General features: G+C 43.8%; 3 protein-coding genes across 3 annotated transcripts; 1 reads left to right on the top strand and 2 right to left on the bottom strand.

The window, feature by feature from the left end:
• The first annotated feature begins 7999 nt into the window (after positions 1-7999).
• Positions 8000-10517, top strand: LOC123444953 (ABC transporter F family member 4-like). The gene has a single exon (XM_045121846.1). It carries the CDS (start codon positions 8224-8226, stop codon positions 10348-10350), a length of 2127 nt encoding a protein of 708 aa, XP_044977781.1. The 5' UTR covers positions 8000-8223; the 3' UTR covers positions 10351-10517.
• Positions 10518-11731: 1214 nt separating this feature from the next.
• Positions 11732-16537, bottom strand: LOC123444952 (P-loop NTPase domain-containing protein LPA1-like). The gene is made up of 7 exons (XM_045121845.1): positions 16141-16537; positions 14666-14952; positions 14243-14324; positions 13583-13984; positions 12731-13459; positions 12550-12654; positions 11732-12331 (listed from the first exon to the last, which is right to left on the bottom strand). Exons 1-7 carry the CDS (start codon positions 16276-16278, stop codon positions 12068-12070), a joined length of 2007 nt encoding a protein of 668 aa, XP_044977780.1. The 5' UTR covers positions 16279-16537; the 3' UTR covers positions 11732-12067.
• Positions 16538-17744: 1207 nt separating this feature from the next.
• LOC123444951 (ethylene-responsive transcription factor RAP2-12-like) lies at positions 17745-18431 on the bottom strand. The gene has a single exon (XM_045121844.1). It carries the CDS (start codon positions 18429-18431, stop codon positions 17850-17852), a length of 582 nt encoding a protein of 193 aa, XP_044977779.1. The 3' UTR covers positions 17745-17849.
• Positions 18432-19684: the final 1253 nt, after the last annotated feature.

Below are 19684 nucleotides of genomic sequence, written 5' to 3'. Positions count from 1 at the left end.
CTCTCGAGCACACATGGGAATTTCTGTCAAGCTAGTTTTCATCATGCTCATATGATTTGCGTTCGTTACTTTGATAATTTGATATGTGGGTGGACCGGTGCTTGGGTGCTGCCCTTACTTGGACAAACATCCGAATTATGATTAACCTCTCTCGCAAGCATCCGCAATTACGAAACAAGAATTAAGATAAATCTAACCCATAGCATGGAACATATGGATCCAAATTAGCCCCTTATGAAGCAACGCATAAACTAGGGTTTACGATTCTGTCACTCTAGCAACCCATTATCTACTTATTACTTCCCAATGCATTCCCCTAGGCCCAAATAATGGTGAAGTGTCATGTAGTCGACGTTCACATTACACCACTAAAGGAGAGACAACACACATCTCATCAAAATATCAAACGAAAACCAAATTCACATGATTACTTATAGCCAAAATTATCCCATGTCCTCAGGAACAAACATAATTACTCACAAAGCATATTCATGTTTATAATTAGAGGAGTTTAATAATCATTAAGGATCTGAACATATGATTTTCCACAAAGTAAACCAAGTAGCATCAACTACAAGGAGTAATCAACACTACTAGCAACCCCTAGGTACCAATCTCAGGTTTGAGACAAAGATCGGATACAAGAGATAAACTAGGGTTTGGAGAGGAGATGGTGCTGATGGAGATGTTGATGGAGATTGAACCCCTCTCGATGAGAGGATCGTTGGTGACGACGATGGCTTCAATTTCCCCATGTGAGAGGGAAGTTTCCCCGACAGAATAGCTCCGTCGGAGCTCTAGATTGGTTCTACCAAAGTTTCGCCTAGAGACAGCGGCGCTTCATCCCGAATGCTCTGACATGATTTTTTCCAGGTCAAAACCCTTCATATAGCAGAAGATGGGCACCGGTGGCCTGTTAGGGGGCCCACAAGCCTACAAGGCACGACCAGGGGGGTAGGCCACGCCCCCTGGCTTGTGACCTCCTGGTGGGTCTCCTGTGGTATTTCCTTCACCCAATATTTTTTTATATATTCCAAAACAATTCTCCATAACTCTTCAGGACTTTTGGAGTTGTGCATAATAGGTCTCTCATATTTTCTCCTTTTCTAGTCCAGAATTCCAGCTGCCGGCATTCTCCCACTTTATGTAAACCTTGTAAAATAAGAGATAAAAGGCATATGTATTTTACCATAATATGTAATAAAATCCCATAATGCAATAAATATTGACATAAAAGCATGATGCAAAATGTACGTATCAACTCCTCCAAGCTTAGACCTCGCTTGTCCTCAAGCGAAAACCGAGATCGATAAATATGCCCACATGTTTAGAGATAGAGGTGTCGATAAAAATAAAATATGGACATGAAGGCATTATGGTTATCTTCAGAGAAGCAACACAATATTGACATATAAGTTCTTATTCTAGAGTAACAATTCATTCACATGGTAAAATATGAATCAAGAACTCTACTAAGAACTAACACACTATGATTTCACTCATTGAAGCAATTCCAATTTATCGCAACGTAGGAAAGAGTCAATACAAGAGATTTTAAAGCAAATCCACATACTCAATCATCTTATGGTCTTTCATAATTGTTAACACTCACGCGGTACCTATGAGGTCAAAGCTTCAATCGGACACAGAGAAAGATAGGGGCTCATAGTTTTGCCTCCCAACTATTTACCTCAAGGGTAATGTCAACAATAATAACTCATGATCACCCACATCTGAGTGGATATATTTGTGTAGATCATTCCCGAACACACGATGCTTGCCAAAATATAAAGGCAAAATATGGGAAATGGTGAAGATCACCACGACTCTTACATAAAGGTAAGTACTAGAAAGTAAAGGTAACAGATAGGCCGTTCGCAGAGGGAAGCAGAGGTTGTCATGCGCTTTTATAGTTGGATGTGCAATCCCTTAATGCAATAGAACGTCACTTTATATTGTCCCTTGTGATAAAGAACTTTATTATGTAGTTCGTCGGTTTTATTTCTTCTATATCACAAGTTCGCATAAAGTTTATTTTCCTCACACTAATAAACCACACACATTTAAAGAGCAATTTTTATTGCTTGCACCGATGACAACTTACTTGAAGGATCTTACTCAATCCATAGGTAGGTATGGTGGACTCTCAAGGCAAAACTGGGTTAAAGGTGTTTGGATGCACAAGTAGTATCTCTACTTGGTGCGGAAGTTTTTTCCTAATATGGGGAGGAAGCAAGCGACACATGTTGAACGATCTATAACCATATAACTTCTATTCGTAAACAAGCAAACACAACTCATTATGTTGTCTTCCTTGTCCAATATCAGCTTCTTAACATATAGTATTTTAATGAGTGCTCACAATCACAAAAGATGTCTAAGATAATATATTTATATGTGAACCTCTCTTTCTTTATTACTTCCTTTTAATTGCAACAATGATCAATAGCTTTGTTTATCAACTCATAACAAATTTCAATCGACATACTTTTTATATGTGAAGTCATCACTCCCCATAAGATCATTATATATACTCTTTTGCTTTTATCCTATACTTCTTTCTATTTCTATTTCTCAAGATCATAGCAAGCAAGCAAAGCCCTCAACTCAAAACTACTATCTATTATATAACTCTCAGACTTGCTTACATAGGGGAAACATAAAGCAAAACTCAAAACTAGATCACACTAAAACTTTATTCTACTAGATCAAGATATTACCAAAAGGATCGAACAAAGAAAAACGAAAAACGGTAAAAGATGTGATGGTGATACGATACAGGGGAACCTCCCCCAAGCTTGGCACAAGTCAAGGGCAGTGCCCACACCCATGTGTTTAGTTGTCTTTCTTCGGGGGTGGTGATGTTGGAGTTGTTGGTGAGGTTGAGAGCTTATCAAGTTTCCTCTTAAGCCTGAAATTATGTTCCCTCATATCGTCTACTTCCTGCTCAAGCCTCAATATCTTTTGCCGTAATTCATCCTTGCTCTCCTGCACAAGACGTAAAGGGATAAATAGAACCTTGGGTTTTCTCCTTGTATTTGGGAGGCTCGACTTCTTGAACTCCACATGCATATCTTTGGGTCGAGGCAGGGGAATCTCCTCTTCGTCTGAGCTTTCTTCCGCATACTTGCATATCTCTAGTTCCTCCTCCGAGAACAACCCATAAGGATCTAAGTCCCCATAGAGCTTGGGATTGGCAAGATAATGCGATACATAGCTCTCCTCATCGGAATCCTGGGACGACATCTTACTCTAAATCTGCTGCAGAAACAGCTCAAAACGAAAACAGGAGATATTGTCGTGATACGAAGGTCAAAACCTTCGAGATATTATATAATGAATTTTTACCGACCTGGAAGAGTATTCCACAAGAAAACGGAGTCCGGAGAGTACACGGGGTGGCCACAAGCCTGCAGGGCGCGACGGGGGGGGGGGGGGGGGGGGGGTAGGCCGCGCCCCTGGCTTGTCGCCTCGTCGTGCACTTTTCGGACTGCTTTAAATTTTCTTAATTTTTTAAATATTCCAAAACTGATAAAAATTGCCATTGGAAAAGTTTTGGAGTCGGTTTGCTTACCGTAACACATATTTATTCCTTTTCGAAGTCTGAAACGTTCTAATAGGTCTCCCTAATGTACTCCTCCAGAGTTATGGTATTGATAATATTGGTTTCAACAATTATGGGAGTACGTGAGATATAATGTTTGATTCTTTGCCCATTTACCACCTTCAAATTTGTGCTTTCGGCGTTGTTGATCTTGATGGCACCGGAATGATATACTTCCTCGATAATGTAAGGCCCTTCCCATTTAGAGAGAAGTTTTCCTGCAAAAAATCTTAAACGAGAGTTGTACAGCAGGACATGATCACCTACATTGCATTCACGCTTTTGTATCCTTCTATCATGCCATCTCTTAACCTTTTCTTTAAACAACCGGGCATTCTCATAGACCTGGGTTCTCCATTCATCAAGCAAGCTAATGTCAAATAACCTCTTTTCACCAGCAAGTTTGAAATCATAGTTAAGCTCTTTAATTGCCCAAAAAGCTTTATGTTCTAGCTCTAGAGGTAAATGACATGCTTTACCATAAACCATTTATACGGAGACATACCCATAGGGTTTTTGTAAGCGGTTCTATACGCCCATAATGCATCGTCAAGTTTCTTAGACCAATTCTTTCTAGATCTATTAACGGTCTTTTGCAAGATCAATTTAATTTCTCTATTGCTCAGTTCTACTTGACCACTAGACCGAGGATGATAAGGAGATGCAATTCTACGATTAACATCGTACCTAGCAAGCAATTTACAGAAAGCACCATGAATAAAATGTGAACCACCATCAGTCATTAAATATCTAGGGACTCCAAATCTAGGGAAAATGACTTCGTTCAACATTTTAATAGAAGTGTTATGATCGGCATTACTAGTTGGAATAACTTCTACCCACTTAGTAACATAATCAACAGCAACTAGAATATGAGTATACCCATTGAACTTTGGAAAAGGTCTCATATAATCAAAACCCCAAACATCAAATGGTTCAATGACAAGAGAGTAATTCATATGAATTTCCTGGCGTCTGCTAATATTACCAATTCTTTGACATTCATCACAAGACAAGACAAACTTACGAGCATCTTTGAAGAGAGTAGGCCAATAAAAACCAGATTGTAATACCTTGTGTGCAGTTCTATCTCCAGCATGATGTCCTCCATAGGCCTCGGAGTGACACTTGTGTAGGATCTGTCACTCTTCATGCTCAGGTACACAACGTCTAATAATACCATCTACTCCTTTTTTATGAAGGTGTGTATCATCCCAAAGGTAATGTCTTAAATCATAGAAGAACTTTTTCTTTTGTTCGTATGCGAAACTAGGCGGTATAAATTTAGCAACAATGTAATTAGCATAATCAGCATACCAAGGAGTACTGCGTGAAGCGTTTATGACAACTAATTGTTCATCAGGAAAGCTATCATCAATAGCTAGTGGGTCATCAAGAACATTCTCTAATCTAGAGAAGTTATCTGCTACGGGGTTATCAGCACCCTTTCTATCAATAATATGCAAATCAAATTCTTGTAGCAGGAGAACCCATCTAATAAGTCTAGGTTTAACATCTTTCTTTTTCATAAGATATTTAATAGGAGCGTGATCAATGTGAACATTCACTTTGGAACCAACAATATAAGGTCTAAACTTATCACAAACGAACACAACTGCTAAAAATTCCTTTTCAGTGGTAGCGTAGTTGCTTTGAGCAATGTCTAGAGTTTTACTAGCATAATGGATAACATTTAATTTCTTATCAACTCTTTGTCCTAGAACAACACCAACAACATAATCACTAGTATCACACATAATTTCAAATGGTAGGTTCCAGTCAGGTGGTTGAACAACACGTGCAGTGATCAAGGCTCTCTTAAGAATTTCAAATGCTTCTACACAATCATCATAAAAAATGAATGAAACATTCTTTTGCAAAATATTAGTGAGAGGCTTTGAAATCTTAGAGAAGTCTTTAATAAACCTCATATAGAAACCAACAGGACCAAGGAAACTTCTTATACCTTTGATATTTGTTGGACACGACATTTTTTCAATAACATCAACTTTAGCTTTATCAACTTCAATACCTCTTTCGAAGATTTTGTGTCCCAAGACAATGCCTTCATTAACCATAAAGTCTCACCTCTTTCAATTCAAGACAAGATTAGTTTCTTCACATGTGTGCAAAACTTGATCAAGGTTGCTCAAGCAATCATCAAAAGAAGTTCCGTAAACGGAAAAAAATCATCCATGAAAACCTCCACAATCTTTTCACAAAAATCAGAGAATATAGCCATAATACATCTTTGAAAGGTAGTAGGTGCATTGCATAAACCAAAAGGCATACGTCTATAAGCAAAGGTACCGAAAGGGCAAGTAAAAGTGGTCTTTTCTTGATCCTCTTTTGAGACATGTATTTGAGAGAAACCAGAATAACCGTCTAGAAAGCAAAAATGTGTATGTTTGGATAATCTTTCTATCATTAGATCAATAAAAGGTAGAGGGCAATGATGCGCGTTGGCGGAAAAGCTCTAAAGGGGGGAGAAGGGTGGCGAGACTTTGGACGGTGAGAGGATGGGGCTAAATAGGGTGATCAAATCGGCGGGAGGTGAGCGTAAATCCTCTCATCGATTTGTCAAAGACGCGTGCGAGCTCACGTCATCTCCCTGGTCACACAGGAGCTCAGTGCCGCGTTTCCCTCCCATGTCTCGCACGAGCCTGGCTCTGTAAAAACTGTCGATCTGAAAGTACCTCGCAAGGCTGATTAAAAGTGTTATGAAGTTCATGTCGAGTAGATCAAACAATGTATCCACGTCAACTGTGTAAATTCTTTCCTCATAAACCTGATGAGGCCTCACACGAACAACCAAACGCGTCATAGTATAATATGATGATGCATATTGGCAAGGAAGCGTCGTCTCCACGACAAGTTTCGTTTTTTTCGCACGATCCGAACTCCGAAGCATACCTCGCCAAACGGGCCGTGCTAGTCGGGCCGGCCCGACAACCCGCAGGCCAGGCCCAACACGGGCCCGGCCCCGGCCCGACACGACTTAAACGGGTCGTGCCAGGCACGCGGCACGCCTCGGGCCGTGCCTGAGCCTCGAGGCTGGGCACGCGGGCCGGCACGACACGGTTCGTTTATTTTTTACATATTTTTAATATATATATATATATATATATATATACATACACACACACACACACACACATAATATATGACCCAATAGGCCTAAAATAAGCCCATGAGGTTAAAATTATGCAGCCTAGCGTGCTAATCGGGCCAACAGGCCGATCCATTTAGTAACCGGTTGTGCCTGGGCCTGGAGGCGCAGCCCACAGGCTGGTACGGGATGGCCCGATTACTAAACGTGCCTCGACGGGCCGTGCCGGACCAGGCACGTTTAGCACGGCCATGCTGTGCCGTGCCGGGCCAGTCCATTTGGCCAGGTATGCTCGGAAGAGGCCCTTAGGAGCCATATTTAGACTTTCAAAAAAAAGGAAAAAATGTCGTCCTGAGAGCAAGTACAATAGAGCTGAGTCAGCTGGCTATAAGGAATAAACTAATACATTTTTGTTTAGTTAGAGGAAAGAGAAGAAGAGAGAGAAAGTAAGCGGGCTCTTAGCTAAGAGCCAACTCTATCACGTGTTCCTAGGCCTTTTGTGAGTACGAAAGGTGGACCATATAATAAAAAAGTAGTACACTTTTACAATAAACTATTATACATATTGGTTAGAGCAAGTACAATAGAGCTGAGTGAGCTGGCTATAAGGAATAAAGTAGTATATTTTTGCTTAGTTGGAGGAGAGAGAAGGTAAGCGGACTCTTAGTTAAGAGCGAGCTCTAGCACGTGCTCCTAGGCACTTTGTGAGAATGAAAGGTGGGTCATATAATAAATAAATAGTATACTCTTATAACCAACTATTGTACATGTTAGCTATAAGATGGATTATAGGTGACATGACATGAGCTTACAGCCGATAGCCGGCTCTACTATTGTACTTGCTCTTATAGATATGCTATAGGCCCTGTTTGGAACCAACCAGATTATATAATCTGGTTTTTATAATCTATTGTATTTTCAAACAGGACAATTTATACTATATATTTTATAAACTAGATGACCAGATTATTATAATCTCATAATCTCCTCTACCCCAACTAAAATGAGATTATGAATTACAAATGACGTGTTATCCTTGTAAACTTCAAAAGAATTACGCAGTGCCACCGCCAATTTCATATTTTTCCTTGTAACTGAGGGCAAATATGTCATTGTAAAATTTAAAAGCTAGTTTACAATTTATATAATCTGGTCTCCAAACATACTCATCTGGATTATTTTTAAAACCAGATTATATAATGTATGTTCATAATTCAGATTATTATAATGTATTATGGTTTCAAAAAGGGTCATAAATGACATGACAATGACTTAGCTCTCACCGACCCGTGCGGTCTCCTGTCCTCACACCCCGCCCGCGCGGAGCTCTAACCCTAACCCTAGCGCGCCGCCGCCGCCGCCGCCGCCTCCCGGTCCGTCACGCCGCCAACCCACCCGGACCCCAGCCGCCACCCCGGCACCTCCATATCCTCTCGAGCTTGACCTCGCCGGACCACAGCCAAACCCAGATTCCCCAACCTCGCCGTTCTTCTCCTCCTCCTCCGCCGCCATGAGTCGCAAAAACGCCTCCTCGTCCTCCTCAGCCGCGGGGGCCGCCGGCAAGAAGGAAAAACCTCTCTCCGTGTCGGCCATGCTAGCTTCGATGGACGGCACGGGGCCCAAATCCAAGCCCGCCAAGGCGGCTCCCAAAGCCAAGCCCTCCAAGGCGCCCGCGTCGTCGTACATGGGCGGCATCGACCTGCCCCCGTCGGACGACGAGGAGGACGAGGCCGACGTCGCCGCCGTCGCTGCCAAGCCCAAGCCAGCTCGCGCCACCGTCGACCTCAACGCCCTCGCGCCCTCGGACAAGGACTCGAAGAAGAAGGAGAAGCGCGAGATGATGGCGGCGGCCGTCGCTGAGGCTGCCAAGCGGGAGGCGCTCCGCGACGACCGCGACGCCTTCTCCGTCGTCATAGGAGCGCGCGTCCCCGGATCCGCCGAGGGCGATGCCGCCATCGATGGGAACATCAAGGACATCGTGCTCGACAACTTCTCTGTCTCTGCGAGGGGAAAGGAGCTGCTCAAGGGCGCCTCCCTCCGGATCTCGCATGGTCGCCGCTACGGTCTCGTGGGGCCCAATGGCATGGGCAAATCTACCCTCCTGAAGCTGCTCTCGTGGCGGCAGGTGCCCGTGCCCAAGAACATTGATGTCCTGCTTGTGGAGCAGGAGATTGTTGGTGATGACCGCTCGGCAACCGAGGCGGTGGTTGCAGCCAATGAGGAGCTCACCGCGCTCCGAGCTGAGCAGGCAAAGCTTGAGGCCTCTAACGACCCCGATGACAACGACAAGCTTGCTGAGGTATACGAGAAGCTAAATCTATGCGACTCTGATGCTGCACGAGCACGTGCGTCCAAAATCCTCGCGGGGCTGGGTTTTGATCAGGCGATGCAGGCAAGGTCCACAAAGTCCTTCAGTGGTGGTTGGAGGATGCGCATCTCGCTTGCCCGTGCTCTCTTCATGCAGCCAACGTTGCTGCTCCTTGATGAGCCTACCAACCATTTGGACCTCCGAGCTGTGCTTTGGTTGGAGCAGTACTTGTGCTCGCAGTGGAAGAAGACCCTAATTGTGGTTTCCCATGACCGGGACTTCTTGAACACAGTGTGCAATGATATCATTCATTTGCACGATAAGAGTCTGCATGTCTACCGTGGCAATTTTGATGACTTCGAGAGCGGGTACGAGCAGAAGAGGAAGGAGATGAACAGGAAGTTTGAGGTGTATGAAAAGCAGATGAAAGCAGCAAGGAAGACTGGGAGCAAGGCTGCACAAGATAAGGTTAAAGACCAAGCAATGTCAAAGGCCCATAAAGAAGTTGCCAAGGGGAAGGGGAAGGGAAAGAATGTGGCAAATGATGATGATAACGTGAAGCCAGCGGATCTGCCCCAAAAGTGGCATGACTACAAAGTCGAGTTCCACTTCCCAGAACCCACTTTGCTTACACCACCACTCCTTCAGCTCATCGAGGTGGGTTTCGGCTACCCCAACCGTCCGGACTTCAAGTTATCAGATGTTGATGTTGGCATTGACATGGGAACACGTGTTGCCATTGTTGGGCCCAATGGGGCAGGAAAGTCTACTATTCTAAATTTACTTGCTGGTGATCTTACCCCATCAGAAGGAGAGGCAAGAAGGAGCCAGAAGCTGAGGATTGGACGGTACTCGCAGCATTTTGTTGACTTGTTGACGATGGAGGAAAATGCAGTTCAGTATTTGCTCAGGCTTCACCCAGACCAGGGGGGAATGAGCAAAGCGGAGGCTGTCCGTGGCAAGCTTGGAAAATTTGGCTTGCCAGGTCACAACCATCTTACTCCCATTGTTAAATTATCTGGCGGTCAGAAGGCCCGTGTTGTGTTCACTTCGATATCAATGTCGAATCCTCACATTCTCCTACTGGATGAGCCTACAAATCACTTGGATATGCAAAGTATTGATGCTTTGGCAGACGCTCTGGATGAATTCACTGGAGGTGTGGTCTTGGTTAGCCATGACTCGCGGTTGATATCTCGAGTTTGTGACGATGAGCAGAAGAGCCAGATATGGGTTGTGGAGGATGGCACGGTGACTAAATATGATGGATCGTTTGAGGACTACAAGGATGAACTAATGGCAGAAATAAAGAAGGAAGTCGAAGAGTAATGCTGCTCATATTGAGCTGCACATTGCTTATTCTTTGTAGAATGAGCTGGTTTGTTCTCCTGAAATCCCATGTATTACCAGCAGCTTTCGTTTGCTTTGTTTTGCAGAATATACATATGGTTTGTCATATGCGTACTATCTATATGGCCAAGATGAGTTATTTGTTTTGCCTTCTCTGCGTTACAAGATACTGGAAATCTGGTAGTGTTTCTTTTGTACGATTTTGCGTAACACTGTCGTACTAATGCATCTTTAACTGTTATGTCTCATGATACTAATAGTCATGAGTAAGGATATCTCCTTGGCGATATTGTGGTGTGGTAAGTACTCCCTCCGTCTCAAAATAACTGTCTTGACTTTATACTAGCTCTAATACAAAATTGCACTAAGCTTAAGACAGTTATTTTGGGACGGAGGGAGTATATATTAGTGTTCGGGTGATTATCTTCCGAACATAAGATTCTTACAAGTTTAGGACAGTTCATAAATCTGATTAAAGTTGTCTTCTTCACGACCAATACTTGACACCCCTTTCACGATTGCCCTTAATAAAGCTGTAGCTGAACTTTCCTATTATTGGTTACCTCGGACCTATGCCTATACCTGATAGTAACCTTGGCTGATCATCTTTGATGTGAAGTATTGTTCCAACTGTAGCTCTTCTGCACTTGTCGTCCAGCAGTGTCAGATCCACAGCTAAACACTGTCTATTGCAAGTCTGATTAGTATTCTTGTTACTGTTCTTATAATAATTATTCTTAATAGCTGTAGTTGCACACTCCCATTGTAGGTAAAAGACATGAATTTAGCAGAGTCTATAACAAGTCTGATTTTGCTTGTTCTAGAGAGAATGTATGTTTTTACGGTTTCGTTGTAATAAACATTATATATAAAAAAGGGAAATCATAGAAGCAATTTAGCTGAACTATTTAGGTTTAGAGATGATGGGAAGCAAGGACAACTGTAGATCATTTTGCCTTGGGTTTTATCAGTGTATAAGGTTTCCATCTCTGTAAAGATTTCTATTTTGCTGTTGATCTGGAGAAATCAGATGCTTCGACCTCTGTAAAGGTTTAACCTTTCGCAGAAATCAAATGTACGTCTATGAAATGCCTGTATGCAGCTCTGGAGCACCAACATTTTTCTTGCGTTTTGCCATATGTTACTCTTTATTTTAGTTTTTCTTCTTTTCTGGTGATGGTGAATTATTTGATCTATCTACGTTGCTAATTTTTATTTGAAACCGGGCAAAAGATTTGCCTTGTATATTAAATAAGGAGAGGCCGAAGCCGGAGTAGAAAGTACAAATCTGAAGTCGCTACACATGTGTCCCCTTAATCAGGATTACTCTCCGATCCTAATTTGATCTAGTTCATTTTTCTGATGCAACTTTATACTTCTGTTCTCAATTTCATCAGTATGTTGGATGAAAAACAGCAAGTTATTGTATTGTGCCAAGAGATTCTTGCGCAATTATAGATACAATTTCAACCTTCCATTATTTGAGTTTCACGGGCTAAGCCCCAGATTCCTATATGTGTAAGCTTGGACAAGCATCAGTGTGTCTAACAGTCATAACCACCAACATATATGAGTACAGCCGACGGTGCAGACTCCCAACTGGAAGCGGCACAGGAGAGCACAATGGCGCAGCGAATCGTGGCGATGGTGTCTGATTCATGGATTTTCTTCCCATCGGTTGGTTGGGGCGGCAGTGTCAGGCGCACGGCATCTGTCTGGCAGCTATGTCCTTGGATATCGTGAAGAGGTCCAGGTTGTGGTGGTACCTCGCGGCATCATCGCCGTCAGCTGCTCCAAGGATGCTCTCATCCAGGGACGGCGAGCTCCTGTTGCCGAACCCCGCAGCTTGCTCGTCGTCATCGTCAGAGCAGTTACCGTTCCCCATCATGTCCTGCATGGCTAGGTCGTTGTATTCCTCGTCGGACTTGGTGGAATGTTCGTCGACCGAGCCCGCTTCAATCTGAAGACATTGGTTTGTGCAGAAAACGTTAGCAATCTAGAAAGCTCGGATAACTGACGCACAAGCTTTGAAATGAGGCACGGCATCAACTGGCATTCCTAGTTAATATCTAGCACAATATATTTGCAGGAATCCAGGAAGCAACTGCAATCAAGTGTTCGCTGCCACAATAGAAATAAATCCCACTAGGAAAAGTGATGGGATAACATAGTCGCTACCTCGTGAATATCTCTTTCTTCATCAGTTAGATCCTCGTCAGTTTCAGCATCAGGTGGGTCGTCAGCTTCTTCTTCACTACCATAGACTGAATAATCCTCCATATGCTGGAAAGGGCATATAGAGCGTTCGTTAGATTGGAATGTATGACATCAGCAATCTGCTAAAAAAAGATCGTAGTACCTCTTTGGATGCGCAATCTGACGTCTTTGGTGAGCTGCAGCATGAGGAGTAGTATCTACCGCCTGCCTCGTTGCCATCAGCCCTCAGGTCATCTACACTCCCTGTATGGCTGGTGCCACCTGTATCACTCAGCCACGCGCTAATCCCGAAAGAACCAAATTGGAGATTAACTGATTCTACCTTCCCAATTTGTGATGGGTTAACCTTTCCTACTGATTTATCACTGCTTCTACTGCCATTGGCATTGCCATCACACGAATCTACATGCCAAGCCTTGGTGACTGAACCATCAGGGTTAAGGAGAGCCATCAGATTCCTAGAAGACCCCTTCCTTTGAATGAACTGGAACATGCCCTTGGAGCCCAAGGAGTTAGAGGCACGCTGGTTCCTGTATTCCTCATCCACAACAGAAACAGTGTTCGTGTTGAGATCGTACAACTGCTCCCCAACTTCTCGTCGGCGAAGACAGCTGAAAACCGTGGCATGTATGGCTGCCACGCTCTGGTCAACATTAGTATTGTTAATCTTAGGCACCAGATGCTTGTCCGCTCGGTTGCAAAGGTATTCCTGGATAGCCCTGATATTCCGGATGTACTTGATATATCTGTTCTTTGCCGGGTCCAATGTCATGTACTTTGCACGTACAGCAAATCTCTCCATGTGCTTCTCCTCATTGGCAATATATACCATAAATGGTATTATGGAAGGGTGTTTCTTCATCAGCCCCATCTATCAGATACACAAAATAAATAGCTTAGCCAATTCTTCAAAGTGCAACAAAATATAATAGGCAAATAATGCATGATGAGGAACACTAATAAAATATCATGTTGTTTCTCGACTAGTGCATACCACAAAATTGAGGCTCAAATGAACTCCTTCAACAATAACAGATTGCTTCTGCTCTTCCCATGATGTAATTAATCTGTCCAGGCTGTCAATGACCATCTCGCTTTGCGCCTTGAACCCTTCTATTGCCATTTGTTTGTTTCCAACCAACTCTGCTCTAGGAGGTAAATCTGAGGAGCCATGCTGAGATTTAACATCTGAAGTGCCATCTTTGCCTTCATTGGTATGAGAAGCCGTTGAGAGCTTCTTTGCCTTTGACTTAGCAACTGCAACAGGGTCCAAGTGTTCGCCTGCATGGTAGGTTGATGCATAGAGAAGAGGATTTTGCTTTTCATCTGCAAAGCTTCTCATCATATGGCGTATGGAATCAGTAGAAACTACTGTTGTAATGCCCAATCTACTACCCTGGGTAAAACAAATAGACCGTGTTAAGCATTCAGCAAGAGTCAGCACTATCTCTCTGTTTCATAATGCAATCTTCCAAAAGGAACAAGACACGCAATGGAACAGAAAGCAGTCAAAGCGCTTTAAATTGATATTTGATTTGCAGATACTTATTATTAAATGCTTCTGCATGTAACAAACTAGTGTGTCACTGGTGTACTATACATAGTATAGCCCATCCAAAAATGGCCGAGACTCTTAGGTTAGAAAACAACATACCAACAAAGATGATAGAGTGGATTTGCCACATCCGCTTGTCCCACACAAGAGTACCGTCACTGATTCCTTTTTCTCCTTAATTCTGATCAGAATAATTGGAAAACGCACAATTGCAAAAATTAAACGATGTTGAGTTCATTGAGGTAGCTACCCTATGGTTGCAATGAAATGACTTGGGAAATATATGCATATTTCATGGGGGCATAATGCATGTACTGTGCTCATAAGAATAATTTAGGCTTTTTCAAGGGAATCATTTTACTTTAACAAAGCATGTTAAGCACACACATCTATCATAAGCCTGTTCTGTTGTGGAGATAATAGACGACTACTACTAGGAGCTGTAAATTAAATATAGATGAAGCAACATGCTTGTTGGATTGCTTCTGTGAACTCAATAAGATAGAGATAGGGCAAAGTTACCTGCAAGCAAGAAGCAAGTCAGCCTTCTGGTTTGGTCCAACATACTTGTAAGAAGAGAGTGCATCACACACAATATTCAGAAACTTCTCTCTTGAAATAAGAATTGTTGTCTGCGTCTTGTACAATTCGAAGGGCATGCTGCTGCTACTTGCGTCTGGAATTTCTGTGTTAAGCATATCAGCATCTTCCCCAATGTGGCTACGAGCATTTTCTTCTTTAACAGCCCTATCCGACCTCGATGCATCCAAGAATTCATTCCTTATCACACTGAAGACTTTCTTGCTAATCTGACGGTGTCAACAAGGGGTGACATTTTTTTGTTGTTAAATTCCACACACCAATAAAAAAAAGGTTGTGTGCACGAATGGTGTATTACTTTTGTAGCTTATCGAAATGGATGGCGAGGAATAAAAATATGACAAACTGGTATGACCAAATCAGAGTAAGGAAAATTACGCCAAGTGAGAACCCGATACCAAAGCTCAGGTCAACTTCAAGATGCATGTTGCTTACACAGCTAATCAAAATGGAGGATGAGGAAAACAAGATATGCCAGACAGCCATGACCAAATCAGAGTAAAGAAAATAACATCAAGTGAGAATCCAATACCAGAGCTCATGTCAATCCCAAGATATAGAGACTAGAAAGGTAGCCCGCCAAACTACAGTTGCCGAACAAAAAGATCATGCAAGGCAAAGCCTAAATGTCTACATCATATAACATGGTGCTGTCTCTTTCATCAGAGCATAGTAAAGCTAAGAAAGGAATAGCAATTCACACTAGCTGTAGCAGAGGGGCAACAGTTGCATGTGATGATAATGACCCGCAAGCAAAGTATCACCAAAAGACAATTTTCAGGATCCTTGATGAAAAAAAGACAGTTTCAGTCTGCAACAAGAACGATAGCTTGGAAAGGAATGGTGTGTTTCTGAATCCTTTTGCTGCAAAGAACGACCCTGGCCAAAAGATGGCGAGAAGGGCATGAGAGTTTTCCTGCCTAATCCAAGGGCAGTGAATTGTTGGCCCGGGCCGGCGACGAACACCGTTTCGTGCTCGCGTTTTCCTGCCTAATCCAAGGGCAGTGAATTGTTGCTCATCAATCAGTATAAGTAGTTGTCAGCTTCGGAGCTTCCCATGTCAAAATCGTCCTACCGCCAAACACTATGCTAGGCATGCCTAACTACTACATCATTTGAAGTTTTGAACCAAGAAGAAGCAATTAAAGAAAGAAAAAAAGCACCAAGAACGCTATGCTAGACATGTGCAGAGTGAGTATGAAGTGAACTTGCTGTCCATGAAGGACCTACCGTGCCTAAAGCTAAACAGGAGCAGGCGATTTCGCCCTCCTCGGTCTTAATCGTGGTATAACGCGAGCATGACCAAATCGGAGGCTGGCGGCCGGGTCCTCCATCTTCCGGGATCAAGATCGCGGACAGCGAGAGAGGGGAGGGAGGAAGGAGGAGAGGGGGGCGACCTTGAAGGCGTGGCGAGCCTTGCAGCCCATGAGCTGGAGGGTGCTCTGCAGGACGGGGCGCGTGTACCGGAACGCCCGCCGGCCGCCGCCGTCGGCGACAGCAATGTAGAGCAGCTTCGGCGGCGCCGCCTCCGCCATGCCTGGGCCTGGATCAAGAAGCCTGCCGGGTCAGAGATCGGGGAGGGGAGCGGGGTGGGGTTTTGAGGCGCATTGCGGCGGCGCGGTCATGGGCGCGGGCGTGGGGAAGGGCCTGGAAGGCGGCAGGTGTCGTCACGAGCACGACGTCCACGCCGCGCGCGCCCATGGCTCCCACATGGCCGCGCTCTCCCACCGCACCGCTCCGCCCGAGTCGTCGCCTTCCTCCTCGATTTTTCTGGGATTTGTCTCCCTCCCTCCCTCCCCTGGTTTTCTCCTCTCCTCTTCCCGCTTTTATTGCCTCTTGCCTTTCTTTTATCTTTTCATTCCTTTTGAGATTATTAGATTGCTTTTGGCTCCCCGGCGCCATGGAACATGGATTTTAAAAAATGCAAGAAAATAATAATTGAGGTTTTAGAAATTTCTAAAAGATAGACATGTGCATAGGGATTATTCTACAAGTGTGTAAAATTCCATGATTAAATACGTCGACATTTGAGCTGCACAAAATATCATGGTCTACACAATAAAACAAAATCATTTTCAGGACATTACTTTTTTTTAGCTCATATCAAAATGTATTTTATCATCATTACATAGGTGTACTATAGTGTTTTCTCTGTAAGTGATCTAAACGCTCTTATATTTTTTTCATGAAGGGAGTACACTCTTAGGATGTGTGTATTTTTTCGAATCTGGTTGAAACTCAAAAGGCTCATTTTCAAATTTTTCAAAATTAGGACACCCTAAAACTCCGAGCCAAAAGAACCACACTCATTTTTTGAGTAATAATAACATGTACTACCTCTGTTCCTAAATACTTGTTGTTCGGAAGAACTAGACTAGTTTTCTCCAACAACAAATATTATGGTATAGAGGGAGTACTCTTCTACTCTTAACATGCAAGTATGTCATCTCGTGCATGTATCTAAATCGCTATCCTTCACTATTATATTTCTCTTAACATGCGAGTATGACATCTCATCATGCAACATGTATGGAAAAAGATTCACCCTAACATCTAAGCATTCATAGGAAATAGGCCACCTCAATATACAAACATGCATGGTAACTTTCACTATATTATGTTGTTTATATTTAACATATTTTTAACTATAAAATAGTCAAATGTAACAAATTATATGTATTTTGAATTTATTTTATCATTTTTCACGAATACGCAACTGATTGCATATCATTGCATTTAAAGGGAGGAGTTTAGAAACAAATGTAGCGAATGTTGACTCGCCATGTACAGATGAATGTGGCAGCTACCAATGTTAGAGCATCTCCAATATAAGGTCTAAAATTTGGCGGTCCAAAACCGAAGATATAAATTTTGGAGCGCCAAAAAGTGCGTTTTGAAGCTTAAAAAAAGCTCAACTCCAACGGATGGTCCCCAACAGATGGTCCAAATTGATGGTCCAAAAGAGCAACTTCAATAGATGGTCCGAAATAAAGATGTAAGATTTCTTAAAACGACAAACTACTAGTCCATTCAACATAGTTCAAACATCAAATTCAACATAGTTTCATACATGAACTTCAACTACTACTTCAAACTACTAGATAAACTACTCCTCATCGTCGGAGCTGCGGAACTGCTCCCAGAACTCCTCCTTCTCTGGGTCGTCGCACCCCTCCTCCTCCTCCTCCTCCTCCTCTGAGAAGTCTGTCCAGTCCTCCTCGGAAGAGGACTCGATGGGGATCACCGTCGAGGGACCGGGCTCGTCCTCCTTCTTCTTCTGCTCCGCCTCACGCTTCCAGTAGTGCTCCAGCTCGGCCTGAACGTACTCCGGATGCTCCCGAGCAAACCTCGCCATCGCCTCCTCGTCGGTCTCGTCGGCATTGACGACAACCGACGGTTTCTTCGTTGTCTTCTTCTTCGTCGTGATCTCCTTCATATTGATGCCCTGCGGCACAAGCATCTCTGCTTCCACCCGACTCTCGATCTCTGGGAAGTTGAGGTGCTCCCGAGGCCTCTCGGCACGCCACACCGCCAGGTCGTAGGCACGCGCGGCCTCGTGGGCGGAGGGGTACGTGCCGATCCACCAACGCCTCTCGACATCGGAGAGCTCCACTCCCCAGTTACCGGAGGGCTTCTGCCTCACACCGAAGAAGCCCGACTTGTCCTTCAGCGTCTTCTTCGGCGCCATCGGAGAGCAGTGAGAGCGGCGGCGGCGTGCGGCCGGAGCGGTGACGGACAGAGCCGTGCGGGGCGGACGGGGCGGCGACGCACGGGGCGGCGGCGTGCGCTGCGACCGCGGCCGGATACGCGGCGGGCGGGCGTCGGGGGCGGGGCGGGGCCAAATCTGATGCGGGCGGCGTGCGGCGGGGCGGCGGCGGGGCAGCGGCGGACGGGCGGGAGGTTGCGAGCGGGCGGGCGGGAAAGGAAATGAAGTGGCGGTTGGGCGTTCGCGGGCGGCGGCTGGTTTTGGACCAGATGCATCTCGTGATGTAAATTTGTACCGCGAGGTATTGCATTTTACATTACGAGAAGGCCGCGGTCCAATTTTTTAAATATATGAACCGTCTGTTGGAGCTGCGTTTTTTACCTCAGACGATCCAAATGTTAGTTACTTTTACATTTGTACCATCCGTTGAAGATGCTCTTAGCAGATCAGAAATGGGTTTCCTCAGTCCCAAATGAGCAAGAAAACTACAACACGAACAAAGTATGTAAGCCTTCGCTCCCGCATTTAGTTGTATCTACTATATTATTACTCTAAGTATTCATGTTCCATATAGCCAAATGTCACTAAAGAAAGTAAAAGTATTGCTAAACATTTCGTAACAACATGCCAGATATCTTTTTGTAATGTAACAAAATCACTACTCCTTACATAGGTTGTTTCAAGTACAACTCTAATAACATATACTCCCTTCGTCCCAAAATAAATGTCTCAACTTTATACTAACTCTAGTACAAAATTGTACTAAGCTCGAGACACTTATGTTATATGTGAAAATCATATATTCTATTTTTTGTTGCCATCATACAAAACTTAAGTGCTGAGGATGAGGAGCAAAATTTATAAACTAAACCCAACTTTGGAATATCAACAAAAAATTCCAAATATAACCTTGGCGTCTGCCACGAGATTCCTATACATTTTAATTTTCATTTATTTTGCCGTCGAGCTCTTCAACCGGCAGTGCACATTTCGCAATCCATAAAAATAAGTGCATGAACCTTTCTTGTGTCGATTGTTTTCGATTCTCTCTTGGGTTGATTTTTTATGTCGATGGATGCATCTCTTCTTTGTCGACGCGTGAGAACACTACTAAATTGCCTTGATTACACCGGTGCACCCATGTGAGGATCAATTAAGAGAACGATAGGATTAGGCAGCTAGCTGTATCGATCTACGCTAGGTGCCGACCACGTACACAAGTACTCTTGTTTAAT

Source organism: Hordeum vulgare, chromosome 3H, assembly GCF_904849725.1.
Source record: "Hordeum vulgare subsp. vulgare chromosome 3H, MorexV3_pseudomolecules_assembly, whole genome shotgun sequence".
In the NCBI taxonomy this organism is placed as follows: Eukaryota; Viridiplantae; Streptophyta; class Magnoliopsida; order Poales; family Poaceae; genus Hordeum; species Hordeum vulgare.
Note: the sequence above shows the minus strand (reverse complement) of the source record. Positions and strands in the feature narration are given on the sequence as shown.

Bases quoted from the DNA above. Each gene is read 5' to 3' on its own strand.
- LOC123444953 (XM_045121846.1), top strand. From the start codon at position 8,224: ATGAGTCGCAAAAACGCCTCCTCGTCCTCCTCAGCCGCGGGGGCCGCC.
- LOC123444952 (XM_045121845.1), bottom strand. From the start codon at position 16,278: ATGGCGGAGGCGGCGCCGCCGAAGCTGCTCTACATTGCTGTCGCCGAC. The intron at 13,985-14,242 runs GTATGTTGTTTT...TGTTTTACCCAG, and splicing joins CCACTCTATCATCTTTGTTG to GGTAGTAGATTGGGCATTAC. The intron at 13,460-13,582 runs GTATGCACTAGT...TGTATCTGATAG, and splicing joins ATTTGAGCCTCAATTTTGTG to ATGGGGCTGATGAAGAAACA.
- LOC123444951 (XM_045121844.1), bottom strand. From the start codon at position 18,431: ATGGCGCCGAAGAAGACGCTGAAGGACAAGTCGGGCTTCTTCGGTGTG.